Source organism: Phaethon aethereus (assembly GCF_964289735.1).
Source record: "Phaethon aethereus genome assembly, chromosome: 1".
In the NCBI taxonomy this organism is placed as follows: Eukaryota; Metazoa; Chordata; class Aves; order Phaethontiformes; family Phaethontidae; genus Phaethon; species Phaethon aethereus.
The window spans coordinates 46702289-46725033 of NC_138575.1; the positions used below are offsets into that span (position 1 = coordinate 46702289).

General features: G+C 43.0%; 1 protein-coding gene across 1 annotated transcript in view; it reads left to right on the forward strand.

The window, feature by feature from the left end:
* Positions 1-22238: 22238 nt before the first annotated feature.
* The window catches only part of TMTC2 (transmembrane O-mannosyltransferase targeting cadherins 2), a gene marked incomplete at its 3' end in the record, with an annotated part of 256393 nt that continues 255886 nt past the window's right edge, over positions 22239-22745 (forward strand). Inside the window, exon 1 of the mRNA XM_082014037.1 lies at positions 22239-22740. Within this exon, the coding sequence (XP_081870163.1) occupies positions 22658-22740 (83 nt within the window). The 5' untranslated portion in view covers positions 22239-22657. The remainder of the gene's footprint in view (positions 22741-22745) is intronic.

Genomic DNA, 22745 nt, shown 5'->3' on the forward strand with positions numbered 1-22745 from the left:
TGACAAGGAGTTGCCTAAAACAGACAGGGAAAGTCCTTACTGGGTCTATAAATGCCCTGAAATGTCAGTTCCCATCATTGCTCCATGCCAGAGCCAAAAGAGTCCTTTTTCTCCACCCTCCGTTACAGGGCCCAAGAGCCCAACACCCGGATTGAACAGACTGTCTCTCACTATCCAGATGTTCGCCCACTCCTGGGCAGGGACATAGGAAAATTTTTCATGTAGCAGGAGCTTTAGCAGTTCCTGCACATTCCTGAAAGCTTGTAATGAGGCTGAGACTCATTAAAACACACCCAGCTTTCACACCACGGGAGCTGAAGTGAGGGCATAAAATGCCAGAGCAGCTTTACTGTGAGTGAGGAGGGTACACCAAGCCTCGTCTGGAAAAACAGGTACCATAATCATTCTGGCACTACAACAATTAATAAGTCTGGTGAAGCCCCGCTTGGCTGCACACTCTGGAGAGAGAGAAGTACGACAGAGTCCATAAGCAGGCGGTAGTATGACATGGCCTGGCACAAGCCACACACACCTTCCTCCTTGTGCACAAAGCTCAGTATTTCTTTCTTCTCCTGCTTCCATCAATCCCCACCACCACCTTCATCAGATGAGCTACTAAAGTCTACAGATCATTCACTGTGATCCAAGAACATGCCCCCTCGTATCAGAGCTGATCACTCTCCTTTTCTTGTCTAGTCAACAAGTGCAGAGATCAGCACAAAAATCAAACGTTTCTTTTCAGATGTTGCTTCCTGGATAAATGTGTTCAGACTAAGGATATCAATTCACGGGTCTTGTCCAGAGGAAGGACTTCAAGGGAAGTGGATGAGCAGAGTATATTCTATAAAAACTAGGATGTCCAAAGAGTCTACAAATGTAGACTTGTGTTATTTATTTTCTGCTCAGAATCTGCTCCACGTGGGATCACCTCTTAGGCCTACGCTGGACCTATCTCCATGCCTCAGATGGAGGACCATGAAGAAGGACAGAAAATACCAGGTTCTGCAGTGAGGGAGAGCTCTGAGAACCTTCACCGTGGCACAGAGGGCCTCTTTGTGATGGAGGTGCCAGGTTGGTGTACTGTATATTTCACCAAGGATGGTCAGGTGTTCCTGTCACAAGAAGTTAACGATCAACTAAAACTGTGAAAATCTTTGCATTTTTGCAAGCACATTTTTCTGTCCTTCCTACAGTGCCTGCAATACCTTCTCCACATGCTGACGTGGTACTCCTCAGCTGTCTTCTCATCTCTCTAGATTCTTGCCATCCTGCACCTACAGATTGTAAGCGAACAGTATTGCGCCGGTGCAAGTACGTCCAAACTGAGGGGGCCGCACCACACTGATGGGGTAAGTGTGGAAGTATCCATTGCTTGAAAATCTCAAGCTGGAGCCCTAGATTTTTGAAGGCTAAATCTTAGAGGGTGTGCAGCCCTCATTCCTGATTGTTCATTCCTGCCTGGAGGACACAGTGGGCTAAAGTCCCTTACTAAGTTTTGTTTTGTTTCCAAACAAATCCTAGTACTTTAAGCACACTTTTTAGTTGTCATATTACTTTAAAGAGTAAGACAAAAGGAGCTGTCTTTATGTTCCCTGTGTATCTTCCAGCATTTTGCCTAGTCCAAGCAGGAATGCTAGTATTTATATTCTCTATATTTCACAGAGTATTCTGTGGCCAGAGGGTCTCTGTATTGTTGTTATTTTTGGTCCAGCTTTCAGGGCCTGCATATTGCCAACAGCTTTTTTTGTAAGGAGACAGTAAAAACTTTGCATTTGACAACATGTCTGTGTCTCTTGACTCGGTGCACTTTTGGAAAGACCTCTCCTCTGGTATTCACACTATATCATCCTCCACCACAAGACAATTTAAAATAAGATATTCCCAGTCCTGCCAGCTTTCTCTAAACAAAGCCTGCGAGCTGAGAATGAGCTCAGTATATGCATGACGTGTATTGGCATAGACATGCCAATGGGAGGGGAGCAGTTAGGGTAATTTGGGATCTCCTAGGACACTTTGGGGAGAACTGCGGATCTCTCCCTGTCCTCCAGCTGGCCTTCATTCAGGGATCTTTCTTCCTTCTCCATTCATTTCAATAATACCCTTTCACCCTCAGACCATCAGCCTTCACAGACCCCAAATAAAACACTGAAACAAAACACCTGGACAGCAAGGCTTCCTATTCCTGCTGCTGCCACAGAGAAATGGGATAAGGAGGCAAAAGCAGAAATTGATTCTCCATGAGGTGTTGGTTTGAGGTGCTTCTCTCTCTGGAACAGCCAATGAGGGTGGTGAGACACGGGCACAGGTTGCCCAGAGAGGTGGTAGATGCCCCATCCCTGGAAAGCTTGGACGGGGCTCTGAGCAACCTGATCTAGTTGAAGATGTCCCTGCTCACTGCAGGGGCCTTGGACTAGATGACCTTGAAAGGTCCCTTCTGACTCAAACTATTCTATGATCCTATGATTCTATAATGCATGTCCTCTAGCAAAGTTGTAACAGGGATTCTGATGCAGTAGGTAGCTGCCTTTTTTATTTATACCCAAAGCTGGCCCTGAACCTGATAAGGACAAATGTGACATTCACAGAACTTTGGAATGGATAAAATCTATATTTATTGAAGATATGAGTCTGTTAATGTGAATAAAATCTACGTGAGAATACACGCCTTGGAAAAAATTACTAATCAGACACTGTTTTAAAAGGAACCTAAACGAATAACAGAGGAACTTGAAATTCTTATTTGGAAGTGTCCATGTAATATAATTTAAATTCCATTTAAATATCACTAACTCATTAAATCCTGTGTGATATTTTAGAAGCATTCAGGTGCCTAATTCCCTTTAATATCACTGACTATGAGGCATACAAATACCTTTGCAATTTGTGCATAAGGTCTCAAATTTATATTAGCTCTGAAAATAGAGCTTTGGCTTGTGGTTTTGTTGTTGTGAACTTTTATTCACAGACTGCTATTGTTACCAAAAGTTTGCCCACCAGTTGTTAGCTTTTTTTATGTTTAAGCTTTTTAAGAGTTTTGTTTGTCCTCAGTGTAACTAATCTCACAGATGGATAATTAGGCTTGCAGAATTTGTTTACATTTATAAATCTTTTCTCTCATAGCTGAAACATTTTTTGAGGGGAGAGGGAAGTTTCTGATTAAAAACTCCCTTTCTTTGTATAAAATGTACTTCTGTTTTTTTAAAAGGAGTCCATACGCCCTGGCTAGCCTGGCATGAATGAGTGTATAGCTGCACATATAGCTGTACATATAGTACACACTGTACTTTTTCAGTAATTTTCTTAATCTCTCCCAGTCTTTGCTCCTTTTAGACCCACAAACTTTAATAGGCTGAAAGATAAATCCTGTGAAGGCTGCAGCTTTCAAACCAAAAATGCAGTGCTTTACATGAAACAGAATGATCTCATCCATCCCTAATTATCAGTGCCTTTTCTATGCCTAGTAGACAGCTTTACTTGTATAAAACTTGAGTCCTTGTCAGCCTTGAAAATACTGCTTATTGACTTTAAGTCACTTGTATTTACTTTAAGCAATTGCCTCTTGTGTATGTCCATACACAATAACTTTCCAAACAAAATGTCAAGCATTTTTTATGTTGATCAAGAGATCTAATTTCAATGTCAAGCTATTCTCCAACTGTGCACAAGTGAAGGAAAAGTTTTTCAATGTACTATGTACAGTTTTGCTCTCCTTTACATCTGACATTAGAATAATGCACACTGGGCTTTACACACCCACAGAGAGCGGCTTTTGTGATTGTTGATCCTGGACATTTCAAGGGTCCCCCAGGCTCTAGTCAAAAAGTCTACTTTTGATTCTGATGGGAGAAAAGTGCTTCCTTCTATGGCAGCAGACTGCCAAATTATGCATCCCATGCTGGCTCTTCCCTGACTGGCACTGCATAATAGCTGTGGTAAAGGTTTTAGTCTTTACCTCTTAAAGCCAATTTGGCATGAAAGATTGATAAGCAGATGACTCAAAATCAAACGTAGTATTTTATAAGAGAGCATATGCAGGAAGAGCTGCTGAGTGTTTTCCCCTTTTGCACAGTAAATGAACTAACTAGCCAGATGCATTGTTAGGTATCTGTTAAAGGGCTTTTGTTTTCCCATAAATAACCCCTGCAAGTTTTGAAAATGAAATCAGCCATCACAAGCAGGCTTTTGGAAATGTCACTGGAGCTGAATGCAGTCAGCATGCTCAAGAAATCATTTGTCATGATTCAATCAATGGGCCAGAGCAAAAAATCTAAAGAAAGACTGTAGCAGAACAAAACAGCTTCAGGTTCCATGCATACAATCAATTCAGAACATGATTAGTCCAGCAACAATTACATATTTATAGTGCCCTGCATATTAAAGAGAAAAATAATTACTGAAGTGGGAAGAGTATTTTCCTTAACAAAATCAGCAGAGCATAGCTGCAGCCAGAGACGTAGGCAGCAACAGGAGGTTGCTGGACCACCTCTGTAGACATCTTCCAGTGATGTGGATCCAAAGCTGGAATAAGTCCCTGATTCATTGGAGTACTTAAGCATGTGTTTCATTCCCAGTGAGTTCAAAGAGACTTAATCTTGTTCTTAAAGTAAGCATCTGCTTAGATGTTTAGCCAAATGAGGGCCTACTACCTTGATCCCACTTTTCTGGGAAACATCCACTGACTCCCATGACTGCAGAATTAGACTCTTAAATAGGACTCTCAGAACAGTGGATCTGGGCCTTAGGTGTCCACCTATTTTGCTGTAAGCATCCTTCCTGAGTTGGGGATGTCCCGTCCATCAGCAATACATATCGTATACTTACCCAGGCTTGGGATAGTTACTGGATCAAGGAATACCCTCACGAGAAATCTCAGCTAATTAGGATGATAGCACCTGACTCAGCAGAGTGCTTGAGCATGACTCCATGAGCCGGATAATAAAATGAGGTTTGTGTTGGTCTGGGAATGCTCTGAATAAACAACATGGTCCCCAGTTACTCCCAGTCCATTTTTCCACATGCCAGGTACAGCTACCGGAACATGATCAGGTGGACCAAGGTCATAAGGCTCATGGGCTCGCAGAGCAAGAGAGGTTCTGGCATTTTGCAAAGATTCAGACCAAAGGCCCTGCTGCAGGGGTGAGAGAGGTGGAAGCAGTTGTGAAAGCGTCACGCAGAGCACGGAAGATTTGACAGGTCTATGAGTAGCCCCATTAAAGTCAACGAGAACGAAACACACGCTTCGCTCTGCAGAGATGGGATTACTCATGCGCCTAAAATTAAACATGTGGTTAAGTGCTTTGCTGAATCAGGGCCAGAGGGATGGAAAGTGAGTACTGGCAGTACTGATTCTCCCCTATCCTCTTTTCCACACAGCTGCCTGCTGACGCCTGTTGACTTTTTTGTAAATAAGTACTGTAGCTATAGTACTTTATTAATTACTAAAACAAACTGGGCCATATCCAAAGTCCTGGCCTCACTCAGGTCCTACTTAGACAAAACTTCCATTAATGCCAATTTAAGATTTGACTCCACGATCATAAAAATGGGATTCTGTAGTGTAAGAATAAAGTCATTCCTCATACCATGGATGGAGATGAGGTTTCCTATGGAAGAACCAACTTGGTGGGAAAGTTTAACTGGCAGTCAAGTCCAAAGGAAAGGTAAATGTTCTATTGGGAAATAGAGAGCTAGTAGAGAGCTTTTTCCATGCTTTTCTATTGTGTGCGCTTAATCAGTAAACTTGTCAAACCTTTTAGGAGGAATTGGCTTTCATTTTACCATAAATAACTCTTACAATATCTGAGAAAATGATATACGTTTGTGCACAGCAGTTTTATTATTAACACATTTGCTCATTTAACAGGTCTGGTAATAATTATTAATTGGATTCATCATACAAAAAATTTGTGGTCACATCAAATTGTTTCTTTGATTTTAAAACCAAAAATGCAAGCTAGAGTGTGGAATCTCTGTGTAAATCAGGGAAAATGTCATATGTGTGTGTTTGACATAAAAGACTGTTCATATGACAAGCATCTGGAATTTATGTTACATAAATTCGATAAATCACCATATTCTTACATTTCCTCACCACTTTCAGAATGATATTACAAGAGTTAGTTACATTCAACCTTTTTTAGGCTATATTTCCTCTGTCCATGTAAATATCCCATGGGAAAACAATTGAGATAAAGTATATCACATAAGAATATAAGCAGTACTACAGATATTGTAGCTTAAGAAACTGTGGTTTATTTTTGTGTAAATTATAAAGCTACAGATTTTCTGATAAACACAGGGCTTTGATGTGCATTTTATTACCTTTGGAAATGTGGGTATTTGATTTTCTAATTGAAATAGGCAGTGCAAAATAGACAACATATAAACTTTTAAAAAGTGCTGTCTTCCCCTCTCACAGTGAAACTAAGTTGGAAAGATTTTAATACTGCATAGCATGTGGGTTGTTCTGTTAAGTTAAATCAATATTAGACTTAAGACTAAGGAATTCTGAGAATTTTTGCACAAGTCATTTAACTTTTCTACTTCTTCACTTTATAAAATAATGTACACCTTTATACCTACGTAATGGCTACATATACCCTATCTATACCTATGTAATGTATACCTATATACCTAATAAATATCTTTGAACCAATGCAGTAAAATGGAGTTAGAAGTATAAAAATCTTGAAGATATTAAATGAAAAGTGATATGTAAGTACAAACAATTATATATAATATATTAAATATAATATACAGTAGTCAATATATAAAATCAATAATAAGGATAATAAATGCATAAAGGCACAACAACCCTTTGAAAACATGGTGTCTTTCGTTACTGACAGTAGATCTGGGTGTACAAGAGGAGATACTCCAACTACTTTCTTTTTAATAAAGTCTTTTGCCAGGCTGGACACTTACCAGTAAGGTTTTGCTAGATACGGATAACGCCTCTACAACCACGCTCCAATGTTCAACTCCTTCTTTCTTGGTTCTCGCCTTGATAATCATGGAAAAAGCAACCTGACAGCTGGTCCAGGTTGTTTTTTGTCAATCCTCATATATTAAATGCACAGATATTAGATCTGTGTTGTTTTAGGTGTAAGGGAGATGCGCACGTGCCATACACGTCAGAAAAGAATTACTGGCTCTTCCCAAAAAAAGGAGAGCCCAGCTCTCACAATGTCCACACCTCACAAAAGCCACTTTTAATTAGCTGCTGTGCCCACTTACCCCATTGAAATCTGCACATGGGGAGAAGCAGATCTGTGTTAAACTTCTTGCCTCTAACTGATAGCTAAACAGCTCAGTGGCTAAAACTCAAAAGGGCTGCTGTCTGTCAGACCTCCCTGTGGAAGAGCAGACCTGGAAGCTGGTGTTTGCTGGTTTTGGCTGTCAAAAATCACCTTAAGCTGAGCTCAAGCAAAACGCATTTAAAAAATACACATTTTTTTTGCTGCATTACTGTTTATGGGGGAATGAAGAACGTTCAGGGAATTCAATCCAGGAGAGATGGCAGAGGCTGTTGTGTGAGTGTGTATGACTAAATTAATATTAAAGTGACTATAACTTTTCTATGACCAGCTCATTCTGGAAGATAGTGATATTTGGATGGATCAGCTAAAAGGCCTGGAGGAGGTAAAAGGGAACAATGCTGCACTGTGCCGAGCAGCAAGGGACGCCAAGGCATATCCCAGTGAAAGCACTGACCTGTGACAGTTTACATCTGGCACTGGTGTATGTCATTTTTCTCTGCCTACATCACCATCATCTTCTCCCTCGCTTCCCCTAACCATTTTACAGTGCTGGCGTGATTACCTGAGAACAGTTCTCGCTGTCCTGTGCAAGGACGTCCCAAAGTGGGTAGGACAGGACCCGCATGCAGAGGGAGGTGAGGTGTCACAGTAGGTGAAAATCTACCGTAGAGGGGCCAGGAGGGAGAAGCCTGCATGATTGACCCATCCCACCAGGGAAGTCTGGAAGCTGGAGTACCTCTGCCTATTAACTCTTAGGGTGGTTTCAAGAAGATAAGGTCTCTCTGTCTCATGTAGCCATTCAACCGGCAAGTCAGACGGGATACAATTAAGAATGACCAAGTTTCACTGGACTGTCTGAGACTATGGGTATTCTCTGAACTATGCTGGAAGGCAACCACAAGTCATATGGCTCTGCTTGGGAAAACTGCCCGTGGAACAGTGAAATAAATTTTGGCCTGAAAAATGAAGTTCTGACAGTTTGGATTTCTATCTCACAAAGATAGTCTAGCCTGTGTCTGCGGCACCTTCAGCCTACCCAGTAGCAGGTGCTGAGATGAGGGGTCACGATGTTGGATTCAAGTAATAGAAATAAACATACTTTCATAGCTGGTTATTACAGCTTCCTGATGAAGAGAGAGCAATACAAGAGCAGGAAGCATGAGGTAAGAACCACGAACAAAGCCTGGGGGGATGATTTGTTCTGGTTTGGGATCATATGAGAAGACTTGAAAGTGTGTCAACAAAATCTGGGTGTGGTAATAGCGCATCCTAGCAGAAGGTCTTAAAACAGGCAACAAAACAATAGCAAGAGTACATGTGGTCTAGACCAATGGCCAAATATAGGAAACCGCAATGTTTGCTTGCTCGAGAAGTTGGCAGAGAGGAAGAAGAGCCTGAGAGTGGAAACTTGCTGTGACGGCCAAGCGATGTCCAGGAGGGACCCAGACGCTTCCTCATATAGCACCAGGAATGGTGTGGGCGACTATGGCTCTGTGTGCTCAAGGGTGGATCAGGAAAGATGCCAGTAGTGAAAGCAGCATCCTTGGGGGAGTGTATGTGAGTGGGGAAAAGCAGAGTGTCAGGAGGGAAGGTCAGAGTGAGACACAAATATCCATGCAGAACGGATGGATATAATTCACACAGAGTGGTCTGTAAGATCAGTCAGGGACTGAAACCAGTTTGTTCTGCAAACGACCTTACGAGGGAGAGCAGCTGGCTAAGGGCTTTCTGTCAGCTAAGGAAAACAGGAATCCTTGGAATTGTGACAGAAAGCGATTGGAGTCTGTAGGTGCTCACCCCTGGAGCACCTTCACTTGATGATAAAAAGGAAAATCTAAGGGTCACATTGGCCATGAGCCAGAATGGTTCAACTGCACATGACTTCAGGTGAGCCTGAAGACCCAGTGCCTCAGGGAAGAGCAACCCTTCCCTGAGATGTCCAGTCTAATAGCTGCATGGGGCTGAATGGAAGGAATCGCTAGGTGGACCAGCACAAGATAAACGTATAGCACATATGAGTGTTGCACACTTTTTTGGTAAAAACTGCCATATTGCAAAGCTGAGGAAAACAAAATATGTAGCCTTGTTGTACAAGTCTTAGGTGATCTTGCTGTTCCCAGTATACACAATTAATCTAATGGTATAACTTCTAGTCGTCTTCTCTGAGCAGGCTGAGAGGCTGGAAGGCTGCAGTGTGGGATCTGTCAGAACATCCCTAGAGAAAAGCATTGCCTTTTTTGATTGCCACTAGCAACTTAGTCTTTCCTGAAACCATGTGCAGCAGAAGCATTTGGTATTTTGCCAAGCCAAAAAGGAACGGGTGCTATACCCACACTGCTTGGAAGAATTTACCTCTCTTTGTGTTTCACGCATACCTCTACGATGTACCCAGAGTGCCATGGAGGCGAAAGCAAAATCTGTATGCAAGTCAGAACGGAGAATGACATTGAAAAGTGGTGGAAGCTGGCTAGATTTGGCTGAAAAATCAGGGTGGAAATGGAGATGGGCACTAGTACCCAGTCCTGTGCCAGCCAGCAGTGACAAGGAAGAAGTGACCACCAAGGGGCAGCATTTTCCTAATAGTTCTGTCATGTTGCTTCTGAGAACTGCTTCCCTACCATCCCTACATCACCATTCAGCTATGAAAGTAATGTGGCTGTTGTGAAAATGGCCCTGAGAGCCTGTAGATACCAGGCAACATGGGAGTGCTCAGTACTGGCCTCTTCTCTAAGGGTAGGGCACAGTGAAGAGGTCACAGAGCCTGGAGAAGATAAGTCTCCTGACTAACACCGTGAAGTTCGAGTAATGGAGAGCACCATTGATCAATATTTTATACTTAAATGTGATGAAGTGTAGAAGTGTGATTAATGGGGCAATTAAATTCTCTTGCTTCCAGCAGAGACCTGAACCCACATTTTGGGGTTTTTTTAGATACTATAATTTTTAGCTAGTTTAAAGGTACTCCTTAATTTAATTTTGAACTTTTATCCCAATTTTCAGAGGTACGGTGAAAAATTATGTCACATTGACAGCAAAAACTATTAGATTATGATCCTTTAATCACCCATATTGAGCATTAAGGCCCTGACTGAGCAATGCATTTCAGTGTGTGCTGAATTTTAATTATGTGCGAAGACCATTGTTATTCAGAAAAGTGTTTAGGCGTGTGCTTATGTGTTTTGCTGAACTGAAGCTTGAGAGCAATAAGAAGGCATCTGGCACTTACCTAAGAGCAATCAAGGGTGAGTCATAGTAGTGAAACTGAAGCTGTGACCACAGAGAATTATTACATACAGCAGTCTCCCAACCCTGTACTTTAATAATCAAGGGAGGGAAAGATCTGCTTATCCTAGTCTTCAGACCCCCGAAGTGGGTTTTTTGCAGGTTGAAACCACATTATTTTACCGGGGACCTTTCATTCCTTGTCAATCAAGGATGATGAACATGGGAACTTTTTTTGCATTGAGCTTTCCACGGGACAAACAATTCCCAGCACGCGATGGTGAGTGTTGAACAAACTCCTGCTGTAAAACCAATTGAAAGGCTCCCATTGATTCTAAGGAAAGCTGGATCAGGCCCTGGGTGAGTCACTGCATGGGCAGCTCCGGTGTCAGCACTTCTTGTCTTGCTTCTGTAATGTGGCAGCAGATCAAGGTCTCCCAGCCAGTGACTAACGAATGCTTAGATCAGAGAATCACGTCCTGACCCTAAAGTCTGCTGACAGCAGGCTGCTGCCTCTCTTTAGCTGTTTCTTTCTTTCTAGATGTTGCTGTCATCAGTGCAAGCTACCCCAGGTACCCCCAGGATGGTAGAACCGTCTCTAACATCAGCTGGCACAGCCTCTGGGGTGGACTTTGCTCTGGCAAGCACTGTACCCGGATGCGAGGCACCACTGCTCCGCTTCCCTTAGCCACGATGCTAAGGGAAGCGTTTAACTCCTGTCAACTCCCTGTGAGTAATAAATGAGAGAACCCCCCAAGTGATTATCAGCTGTTTTACCTGCAATGCTCAGGACTGTTTAACTCTTACTATGACTGATTAAAAAACATAATGGAAAATTGATTTTTTTCTGCTTTATAGGGGGAAAATCAATGCAGATTAAGAATAGGATAAACAGCAAAACTGAAGAAATACGACTGAAAATTCCACTGGCCCCAAACAAGAGTATATATTCTAAACTGCAGGAATACACACTTTCTAAAGCCTCCTAAGTCTTTGCAGTAGTAAAATAATCTCAAACAAACTTGAAAGAAGATTGAAAAGATGGGGTGTCTTTAAGTGAAAAGAGACAGTTATCCTCTGCACCTGCTAACAAACACAGTCTGTTTTTGTTATGAAATGTCTCTAACTTAAAATACACCTGAAAGTAAACTCCTTCATCAATTCATCACGAATTCTTCAAAGGCATTTTGGAAGTCTCTCTAAACCATCGGCTTTACTGTGGCTTTATTTAGGATTTGAGGAGAGAGAACACTGCAATCAGAAAGAAAGACGGACGGACGCAGGAAATGATTACCTTTCAGTCCCTGTGATTTAGAAAGAATAACATGCTTCTTTCTTGATCTCTTGTATTATATACTTACGGAATAAAATTTGACAATGTGGTATTGAACTGTAACTCTCTACTGAAGTGATACCATCCCTCATTGTATAGCGGGGACTTCTGGACCTAGGACTTTTGTGCCCTTCCTAGACTGCCATCCTCCCACTGCTGTTGGATGAATCGCTGCGCGCTCCCCTCCGTACCTTTGCAGCAGAGGTGATTAATGCAAAGGGTAGGCAGCCATGCCCTCGCCTCTGTGTAGTCACTTCTCTTCATTTAGAATAAAGGTTAGTTTTGACAGCAATACTAACGTGTTTTTCACATTATTATTTTTCTGTGCTATTTTTAAGTAAGTTCCCCAAACTCTTTGAAACAAACCTAGGTAAGTTTTCCTCCTTTCTCAAGTTGTGCAGCCACACATATTTATTCCTCGGGGAGAAAAATGTTGCTGCAGCGCAGCACTCTGGGCATTTAAGAACTTCTAAGAGTACAGCAGCAAGTAGCTACTTTCTTTTTCTGGTTGTGGTAGTGCATATCTGTTTTAATACGAACCGCTGAGCTTGCTGTTCAGCTTTGCAGGCCTTCTCAAACACTTCACCGCTTCGTCTCATAAGGACAGTAGGCCGGGGAAAAGGTTAGGCATCAGTTGTGGCAAAGATCTTCCTGGCAACATTTTGATGACGGGATTAAGAAAACATGATTTCTAATAGCTCCACGGCAATTAGGGATGTTTGACATCTGTTTCTGTAATTCTGAGCTCCCTAAATGCTCTCAAATATGTCCAGAAACACTGGGGTCTGTGGTAGGAACACCAGAAGAAGTACCCCAAGAGGAACATAACTGGGAAATGGGGTACTGGGTATAATGGGTACCGTCCCCAACCACAGTGGCCTGCAGCCAGAGGACGCTGAGCTCAGTGTCTCAGGAAGCCCACTCCAGCCCTGTCCTCCCTCTTTTTTCCATCACATCCTCTGCTATGTGTGTGTTTTCATCTACCCGTTGCCAAACTTTGAACACCAGAAAACTTATAAACTCAAACGATATCATTTGCCTTTAAAAGCTGCAATAAAAGTGATCATTGGAGAATATGAATCAGATAAACGTGTCCTTTTGACAAGAGTTTATTTTTTCTGTTGAAAAATAATTTATTATTCCATGTGTTTTGCCACTGAAAGTTCGCTTTTAGAATGCACGTTATAAAGACTATCAGAAATTTTCTCTGAAGTCTGGTTCAAAAATAGGCAAAAATGCGACATTTCTCTTTTTCGTACAAAACAGGGTTACCGCAGTTTTGCCGCAGCGCGTGTGGCAAAGGTGGAAAGAGATACGTTTTACAGACGTCCTATGTGAGACACTCAGCCAGCCTCATTGTTGCGCCTTTGCACCAAAGCAACGCTCACTTAAGTGAACCAACGTTTTGACCAAGTGTTCACAAAATCAGGCTCATGACTCAGTTCCTTTTTGCTGGTAAAGCTCTTGGGTTGCTATCAACATTTTTGGAGTCTGGTAGCTCTTTTCCCGGGCTGGTGCTGCTCCGTAGCCTTGGGGCAGGGCTTATCTGGTAGTATTCGTAACTAATTTTTGTCAGGACTCTCTCAAAGTTAAAGAGAGCATTTTTATTTAAGGGGGGTTGGAAATGCAAATAAAGAAACTTTCTCTTATCTGATTTCAGCTGTGACCGAGGGGGAAAAAAAAGTACTTTGCGGGTTGTTTGTGGGTTATTTGTACACAGAGAGGATTGTGTCACAGGAACCTTTCAGCCAACTACCATCTGCTGCTGCTGCTAATGGTAACTGTCCAAATCAGCCCAAATTAGGCACGTCCCTGAGACCAAACCGGATATGAAGAATGAAGAATTTGCAGTCAGTTAAATGTTAAAAATGGCCTTCTAAAATGGGTGGTTTTCTCCAAAGCCCCCCGCTAAAATATGCCACAACATAGAGCGGTGCAGTGTCAAGGGTGAGTCCAGAGAAAAAGGGATAACTCCGAGGTAATGAAAAAGAGAGTTTCCTGGAAACAGCTGGAATATGCCCTACGCTTTGGACAGGTCTATATGTTGTAGGTGCTGGGAATGGGGCGGAGAGCCAGGAGTCACTTGGGGATATGTATTTCAGCTATGGACTGGTGAGAAATACTAGTCCAGAACAGGGGTATTAGAGCCTTTAATAACAGGAGACAACAAAGCAGACGTGGGAACCCACCCCTTGCAAACAGCACCTCGCATGTGCATGTGATTAATAGCTGTGGTGAAGGGTTAGTGAATAAGAACCTGATGCCAAATGGATATCAATGGGATCAAACCATGCGTTTGGCAGATATAGGAAGGAGTATTCATTGTTGTACACGGAATAAAGGAGAGTGCGCAGCAACTCCCTGAACCCCTGGTAGAGCTCTGGCATGCGGACAAGAATCTGGCTGTAACCCTGTACAACAAGGACCACGCATGTACACATGTGCACACAATTACATGGCATGAACGTAACAAGAGAAAATTGAATATAAAATATTACAGAAAGCCAATAATTCTGGTTTATATCTTTCTTTCTCCTTGAGGCAGAAAAGAACCTGGCTATTTTAAAATCTGGGATCTATTTACATAGCCAAATGTAATGCTCTTTCTTGTGCAAAATAGGGTAGGAAGGAATTTAAAATGTCAACATACCCTAGACCTGTTTATCTCTTTTCATGCCTCCCTCTGTATTAAGTATAAAGAATAGACACGAGATGATAGAAACTGTGACAGTTCTGCTGAAGCTGTGACACGTTATACCAGCTGCAAATATGATCCAAAATCTCTGACAATGTACCTACGCTAGAAAATACGGTTTTAACCACATGGTAGCTAGCATATGGGAAAATTATCTTGTTGACAGAGCAGGTTGCATCTTTCACTTACTAGCAGATTCAGGAAACCAAATGAAAGCTTTAACACAGAAAGCCGGTGTTTTCCATAAGATGTATTCAGTAGGGTATCTTTGTTTTCCAAAAATTCCTCATGTAAATGGAAAGCACAACATTTTTTTACCAACTGTATCTATAAATCATAATGAAAAACAATCTCACGATGCTAAATTTTCCTAAAGGTCACTAGAGATTGATCAAAGTCCAAGTTTGCTGTTACCAGTGCACAAAGACCTTGGTATAAATGGGCCAGTTTGGTGATGGCAAAGTTTGGGGTTGCTACAGCTAGGTATCTTTTCCCAAGCAAACAAAGTAAGCAAACATTACTAGAAAAAAAATAAAGAAAAATTAAATAAATTATAATGCTGCTACTTGGGAAAACACAGGGAATTCTCTCCCCTGTGCTAATGTACAGGGAAGAAAAAGGTGCCAGAGTAGGGTCTCCAAAGAATTTTATTTTTGGTGTGTACACTGGAAATTATAACCTTCACTTCATTGCATCCTATGGCACACACCAGTGTAACTGGAATCCAGCATCTATATGTACTAGCCTGTGGCAAACCAATGGACTCACTGAGCACAGAATGTACACAGTTCTATATCTGTCTGTGTGACACAGCAGGGGAAAAATCCAGGTCACCTGCATATCCTGAGTCACTGCAGTCAGTTAAAAGCTGAGAATGCTCCACTGAACTGATTAAACTTCTACAAACCTTGTGTACAAAACAACCTCAAACAGTTCATGTTTTGGTTTTTTGTATATTTGCAAATAAAAGAAGCAATTACCTTAGCTCTAAATCAAAGTAGCAGTGTCTTTAATCCACTAAAAAAAAGTAGTAGTGTCTTTAATCCACTAAAAATGAAATTTAATGTGACTTTATTGCTGGCATGTGTTAATTATATTTTAAAGTATGGAGACAGAGGCCACGTGAGATTTCCATTCAAGATTTCGTGTATACAGAGAAGACATTTCTCAAACTAAGCAAGCAGAGGAGAAAAAACAATTTAATTCCTACTAATTTAGTTGCTATTTCTGCTTTATTGTTCATTAGGAACCTAGAACTCCTTGACTATCCTCTCTGGACTTGTCTACATTACAGTACAAAACGTCATTTTGTTCCAACATTATTATGAAAAATCAAACTGACTCTGTTTAGAGGGATTCAAAGGTTTACTCCTTATAATAATTTTCCCTTGTTTATTTAACTCTTGAGAATTGTGCTTGTGCTGGTGTTAGATATGTTTTGGTAATGTTGACACGTTCTCTCTAAAACAAGAGTAATCATGGTTTTCCTGGCTTTACTTCATGCTTGTACAGCAGGAAGCCAAGATTGTACTGAAGTAAAGAAGTAAATTAGGTTATTCTGTAGCAAATCTGCAGGGACTGAGGTGGAAATTACACTTGCATCTTTGGCTGGTTTTGCTCTGCTGTGGGACGAAGGTCTGATGTTGCTGCCATAGAGACGTATCATTTTTTGTCCAATTTTCACAGCCTGTATCCCAGGTTGTACATTTGAAGGACAAATGAAGTAGAAGTAGACGGAGCTAGACTAAAATTAAACTGTCTTTCAACATCTGCATCACAGGGGAGATGTCAGTACTCTGAAAAGTAGAGGACTGATGGACAGCACGATGACTCACTTCTTTCTATGGGAAGAAGATGACAAGAAACAGATTTTCAGCTGTTGATGAAGCTTTTCCATCTACTGGGCAATACATCTGCCAAGAAATGATGAGAGGCAGGATATGATATACCACTTATACTCCCTTTCCTCCACCTGCACAAAATCCAGGCTGTGCACCACAGTCTTCCTGGTTATGTTGCAGGCATCCATCTGTCAAGTAGGACTTTTCTCAGAATTAACGTCTTAGGCCAAATTAATCCCTGGGATAATTCCATTGTGTTTTGTCTAAGGAAATATCAATTACTGTGAACGGAAGGATGATCTCATGATGAAAGCAAATGAATGACTGGGAATCATGGCTGGGTTCTCGGATAGATTCCTCTTCTGCTGTAGAGTTCCCATATGATCTGGATAAACCAACACAAATGCCAGTTGCCTTGATTTCCACCTCTGTAAACTGTAAGAATGAGGTTAATTCTAATTTACTTCCAGAGCTGTCTTTTAAGGATGTGCATTTCTTAAGTTGTTTTGATAAAAGGAAGAATGAAAAAAAGAAAACTGGTATATTGCTATTTTTATAAAGTATGAAAAAACCAAACAGTAAAGAGGCTTATGTTCTGGGAGATGACAAGTTGACATATCTGCAATTAGTAAGTTTACACTGTCAACTTACTCTGAACAAGAAGGATTAAAAACTCTTTGTGATCTCAATTTGAGATATTGCAAAGGACAAGGGAGATAAATGTGTAAAGCAGACTAGGATTAGTCTAGAATGGGTAACATTAAGAGAATCATCCTTGAAGAAGAGACTACAACTTAACTTTTTCTATGCCATTGCTCTTTTACTTCAAGCAGTAACGAGCATACCACCAGAAATCAGTAAATGAGTATGCTGGCAATTGGTACAGTATGGAAAACTGGAGCATCCTTCCAAGACGTGAGATGCATCAGCGTTTCCTGTTGCACATGGATGAAGAGACCATAAATAGTTTAGAAGATATTCCTAAATGGGAAGGCTCAAGCATCTGAAGATGGAATTGGCATAGGACAGAAAGTCTAGTATTGAGACACGTGGAGTACTGGGTAGGAAAAAAATCTGTTTTTCCATTAAATATCTGGAATTTTTTAATTACAAGGGAGCAGAATCTAATCTGACTATTTTCTTCTTCACTATAACAGGACATTAAAGCAAAAACTTCACAAAAATGGTGGAAATATATGTGAGATCTCATTCAAGAATTTAGCTGCAAGTAAGTACCCCATTTTCCTTACAATTTTTATCAGTGAACATATGTTAGAGGTAGGTGACTATATAAATTAGCTTGTTTTCCTAAAAAAAAAAATCAGCTAGGAGGGAGCTCCCTTATCCCTCACTACAATTACTTTATAATTTAAAGCTCTTTAGTGTTCACAATCTGCCCTTCCTGATTTGGAGTACTCATCTGATTCCAGATTGCATGAAAGCTACGTGAGCGTCCTAATGGCCAGTGTAAAAGCAATTACTCTTGCATACAACGAATAAATAAATATTGTATTAAAATCGAATAGTTTGGATGGATAAGCGTCCTGTCATAGACAGCCTGATGTTGACGCAGTAACTTCAGAGTTAACGATGTTACAGCTCAAATCCGTTCTCCAGATGAGGTAAAGGGACCTTGTATCTTCTAGGTTCGGGCTCCAGTTGGAAGAGAATCATCTGTGTGCTGTTTCACACACTCCTGTCTCAGGTCTCACAGGCACTGAGGTGCAAGAAAAGGTTTGTTGTGGTAACTGTGATATAGCTTCAGGATATGTTACAGCTTTAAGCGACACAACCGTGGCTGGTTTTGGGTGGTTCTGAAAGCATCAAGCGTCAATCTAAATGCATAGGGACTTTAACTCTGTAGAATTAGGTACTTTGAAACTTCAGGTTGTCTGATGTCAGCTGAACACAGAGACGAACTGGCACCTGCATCTAGGGCATAGAAGAATTTTCTGAAGAATGAGATATCCAAGTCCTTTCACAGATTAAGGTTTTAGTCCTAAACTTTTCCATAAAATGTGTTTTCATTTTTAATCACAAGCATTTGGAGTAATCGTCTTCCTTGAGATACGTTCACCTGTGAGTTACACAAATGCTCTTGCATGTTATGTGCACACAAGAAACTTCCCTATAACTATCTTTTTTCTTCCTAGAGAGAGTCTGCATAATTAGATTAGGTCAAGCTAAAAATGCGTCGGGTTTTTTTCCCTCTCCCTCTCTCTGTCTCTCTCTCCAGCTCTGCAGCAATGCTCTAGCTCCACTGACTGATCTAAAGTAGGAACTGGTGCCTCCTGGAAATGTATTTCCTTAGGAAATGTGTTCAGTTAAAATCTGTTCCAGGTACCGATGCAAGTCTTGCATGTCCTTGGTTTTTCTGCACATATTTAGTTTTTACTGTCCTATTTCATGCAAATTTCCATGAGATTTTACTGTTTTGTGGTTGCAACTTATTTTTACTTTTTTACTTTTGCTGTCACTGCTGATGTTATTATTATCCTAGCACTAGCAAGAGGGAAAAAAAAAAAAGCAATTTCTTAGAGAAAGCAGAACTGCTGAACTCTTTGAAAATTAATATGGTCTTGTCAGCATGACAGGAAAACAACAGCTTAGATCCTCGTCCACAAGATCAAACAACTCTATCTCTGTGAATCAGAGAGTAATTCTGAAAGAGGCACTTGGCTAAAACATTCTTCTCTGCTCCATTTTCTCCTACTTTTGATAAAATAAGGTCACTCATTCATGTAAGTATTCAACTAACTTTATTTCCTTCCTTATAAGACGAGCTTACCCTTGACTGCTAACAACAGCAACTGGGTGGGTGTTTTGAAATTCACCAAAGTTTACATTTCTGGGGCTCATTAAGTCACATCTTTGGATGTAACTGAGGTTGTTCAAAATTATGCACAGTATGTTATGACAATATGCAAAAAATTAGCAAATCCCACTTGATTATTCCTATAGTAACATTTAATATCCAGTTACCTCATTCTAATAAAAAAAACCCAAGCAGCTTTCAGGGAAGCCTTTCTCTTCTTAGATGCTTTGAGGGTGTTGGCACAAATATTTTCTACAAGCTCCAGCAAATGAACCCAGTGTATAGAAATTGAAGTGTCTAATCTAATCTGTTGAGGGACCTGCACCACATGCATTACCCTGACGTTTAAGGTCTCATAGTCAGTGACCGGTTAACCAAATCTGTCACTGTGACAGACATGTATTTCTACGTGCTGTGCCACAACTTAATCTGCTGGGCACAGTTTAGGTGAAGTATATCATAGCACAGTGACTCAGAGTCTATAATATCTTTGATGAAGAAATTTCCAGATTGGCATTAAAACAGATCACTTTTGATTGCTGTATTTGCAATAAAGCATGTGAATTTGTCTGCTAAGCTATACACAACAGATCAGCTGTTAGACTGCATAAGGCTAGTTATCTTTACAATTACTGCTATTATTATGTGTTGTTACAACCCTCCACCTCTTCCCTTTTCCCTGATACCAGAGTCTGTGACAATGACTTTCTGGAAGTGAAGGTTATTTTGGAAATGGCTGCTTAGTGACACATCTGAACTTCTAAATTACCTCTTTTCATACCTTGTGATTACTGTACATCACACTGTAAATCTGCTATGAGTCAAAATGTTATCTGACATCTCCGGATGATATAGTAAAATATAATGTTGTACATAACTCCAGTGTGTTTATTACTTCTAACTAACAGCGGAGCAGAAGGAATTCCTCTAGCACACTTTGATTTCTACCCTCCTGTTTTCTTCTGCGGTATTGTTTGCCTAACCGGGCCAATAATTTTTACGTTGAACTTGCCTCCAGCTTTCTGCACTGGCTCATTCCACCTGCTGCCCCCAGCTCAGCCCGGCGTGCGGAGTCCCAGAGCCGGCAGGCTGGGCGGTACCTGCACACATCGCCATCTCTTTCTTTCTACAAAGCAGATTTTCTCCATCAAAGAAAGCTCCTGCTGTTGGGAGGACGCTTATGCTTTGTTTACGGCGAGAAACATTTCTGCAAGATGCAGGCTTTGTAGCCTCTTCTGAGTGCAGCTAAATCCGCTTGGATTTAGGCTGGTGGAGCCCTGATGCTGCCTTCAGCCACCCTGGAGCTCTGGGGATGCCCAGCGGAGCAGGCACTCTCCACTCAGTCTACACATTTCATCCCACCCTTTCTTGACATTTGGTGTTACTAGACAGCATTAGGCTTTGTTTAACTTTTCCCCTGGAGAATTTGTTTTGTTTCTAAGGCTTTCCTGCCAGCCCTCATCTACCCCAGCCAGTAGTCCTGCCTCTTTGAAGAAAAAATCCATATGCTTTTGATGGAGAAAAAGAGACTTCTGCCACCGTGACTCAGCAGCGATGATACTGCTTTTTTATGCAGAGTTTATTAGGATGTTCCGGAGGCTGTGCAAAGCTAGCGCGTAAATTCAGCAATCCCGCTGCAGCAAGGACTAAGTCACGACGCTTGGGATCTCGGCAGTAGGTCCAGGAACACGCTGAGAATCGACATTCGAAAGTAAGGATCACAGTTCTTCTGACAAAGCATACCAACTCTTTAAAATCTAGGTTACTATGTTCTGTGCTTCAGGCGGAAAAGTTTAACGCCAGATCAATGTGATCTGCTAATGGCTTCAGTCAGGCCCCTCAAAACTTTAATATTCTGGCCAAAATGCACCCTTCCCCCATGCCTGCAATTCTTGCCGCTGATGGTGATAACACCCCCCCTGAACCTAAGTTTCAGCTGGGATGTTTGTGACACTTGGGGCAGACTTCACAGGAGCGCTTTCAGGTCTTAATGCACTTAATATATTTTGAGGTTGCAAAGAACAGCATTAAATAATCACATAGGGGTGAAAGAAAAGCTCCCCAATTTATTAGGTACAGCTTGATGTACAGACGCTCATTCTTCTGGGACAGCATATCTGCCATTTGATCGAAATCATGAGGAAACAGTTACATAGAGGGCTGGCTAGCAGAAATAGGAGACAAGATTTTAAAAAACTCTCTAAAAAAAGGTAACAGTCAGCCTGATGGATCCAAACCTTTTCCAGAACTTCATGCCTCTACATCCCATGAATTACTGAAGCTGGTTTCAGTGCATTGTTTCCTACAGCTGGGTTTCCTGCCCGGGCCATTTGTCCCACGCACACCGAGCAGCTCAGGCTGTGCCCACCTCACCCCTTGCAGGCAGCACCCGGTTGCGGGGCTGCCCTGAGGGAACCCCACTTTGCAGCGCTCCTTACCTTGGGGTGCGTTTCCAGCCCTCCCGCCCCCCCCGCCCCCCCGCCAAGTTTCAGTGGTTTACTTCGGTTTTGCTTAACTGGAAGCTGAGCGAGGAGCTCCCCGCAGATGTCCACGCTGACAGCGAGGGGAATACCAGGCTGAGGGCGAGTGGGAGCGCGGAGCCCTGCGCTGGCATCCCGCTCCCATTCCTAATACTGAGCCTCCATCTGACCTGGACGGGGGAGGAGGAAGTGGAACAGGAAAAGAAGGAAAAGAAAGATGGGAAAGGGAAGAAGAGAAAAGGGGAACAGAGCAAAGGGGACGAGAAAAGGAAAGAAAAAGAAATTTAAAGGAAACCAAAAAATAAAGAAAAAAACAACGAGCGGAAAGAAAGAAGTCGGAAAGAAACAAGAAAACAGGAAAAGGGAGAACGGGGAAGAGGGGAAGAAAGACGAGACCGCGACGCGCGGGCTGCGCCAGCCCGGCGGCCGCAGCGGAGCCGGCCCTGCCCGCGCCGCGCACCCACCGCCCCCGCCCGCGGCCGCGGCCGCTGCGGGCGCGCGTGCCGGCACGGGCGCCGGCGCCGCGCCGCCCGGGGCGCGGGAGGGGCGGCCGGGGCGCGGGGCGGGGGCGCGGGGCGGGGCGGGCGCGGGGGCGGGTCCGCACGCAGGCGCGGTGGGAGCCCGGGGCGCCCCACGCGGGCGCTCCCAGAGCCTCGGCGGCGGCGCCCGGCTCGGCGGCGAGGGGGGCGCGGGCCGGGCGGGAGCCGGAGCCGCGGCAGCGCCGCGGGAGGAGGGCGGCAGCAGCAGCAGCACTACTAGTAGTAGTCGTCAGCCGCCGCCGCACCCCGCGCCGCCGAGCCGCGCTCTCTCCGCCGCTCGCCCCGCTGCCATGGGGTAGGGGGTGGTGGAGGCGCGGGGGGACGCCGACAGGCTGCGGCCGCCGGCGGAGCGCGGAGCGGCGCCCCGCGGTGCTGGGGGGCGCGAGGGGCAGCCGCGGCGGGGCTGGCGCGGGAGGCCGGGTGGGGAGGGCTGCCCCGGTGCGAGAACGGCGGCGGCGGCGGCAGGCGGAGAGATGATCGCGGAGTTGTTGAGCAGCGCTTTGGGGCTCGCCCTGTACCTCAACACCCTGGGCGCCGACTTCTGCTACGATGACAGGTAGG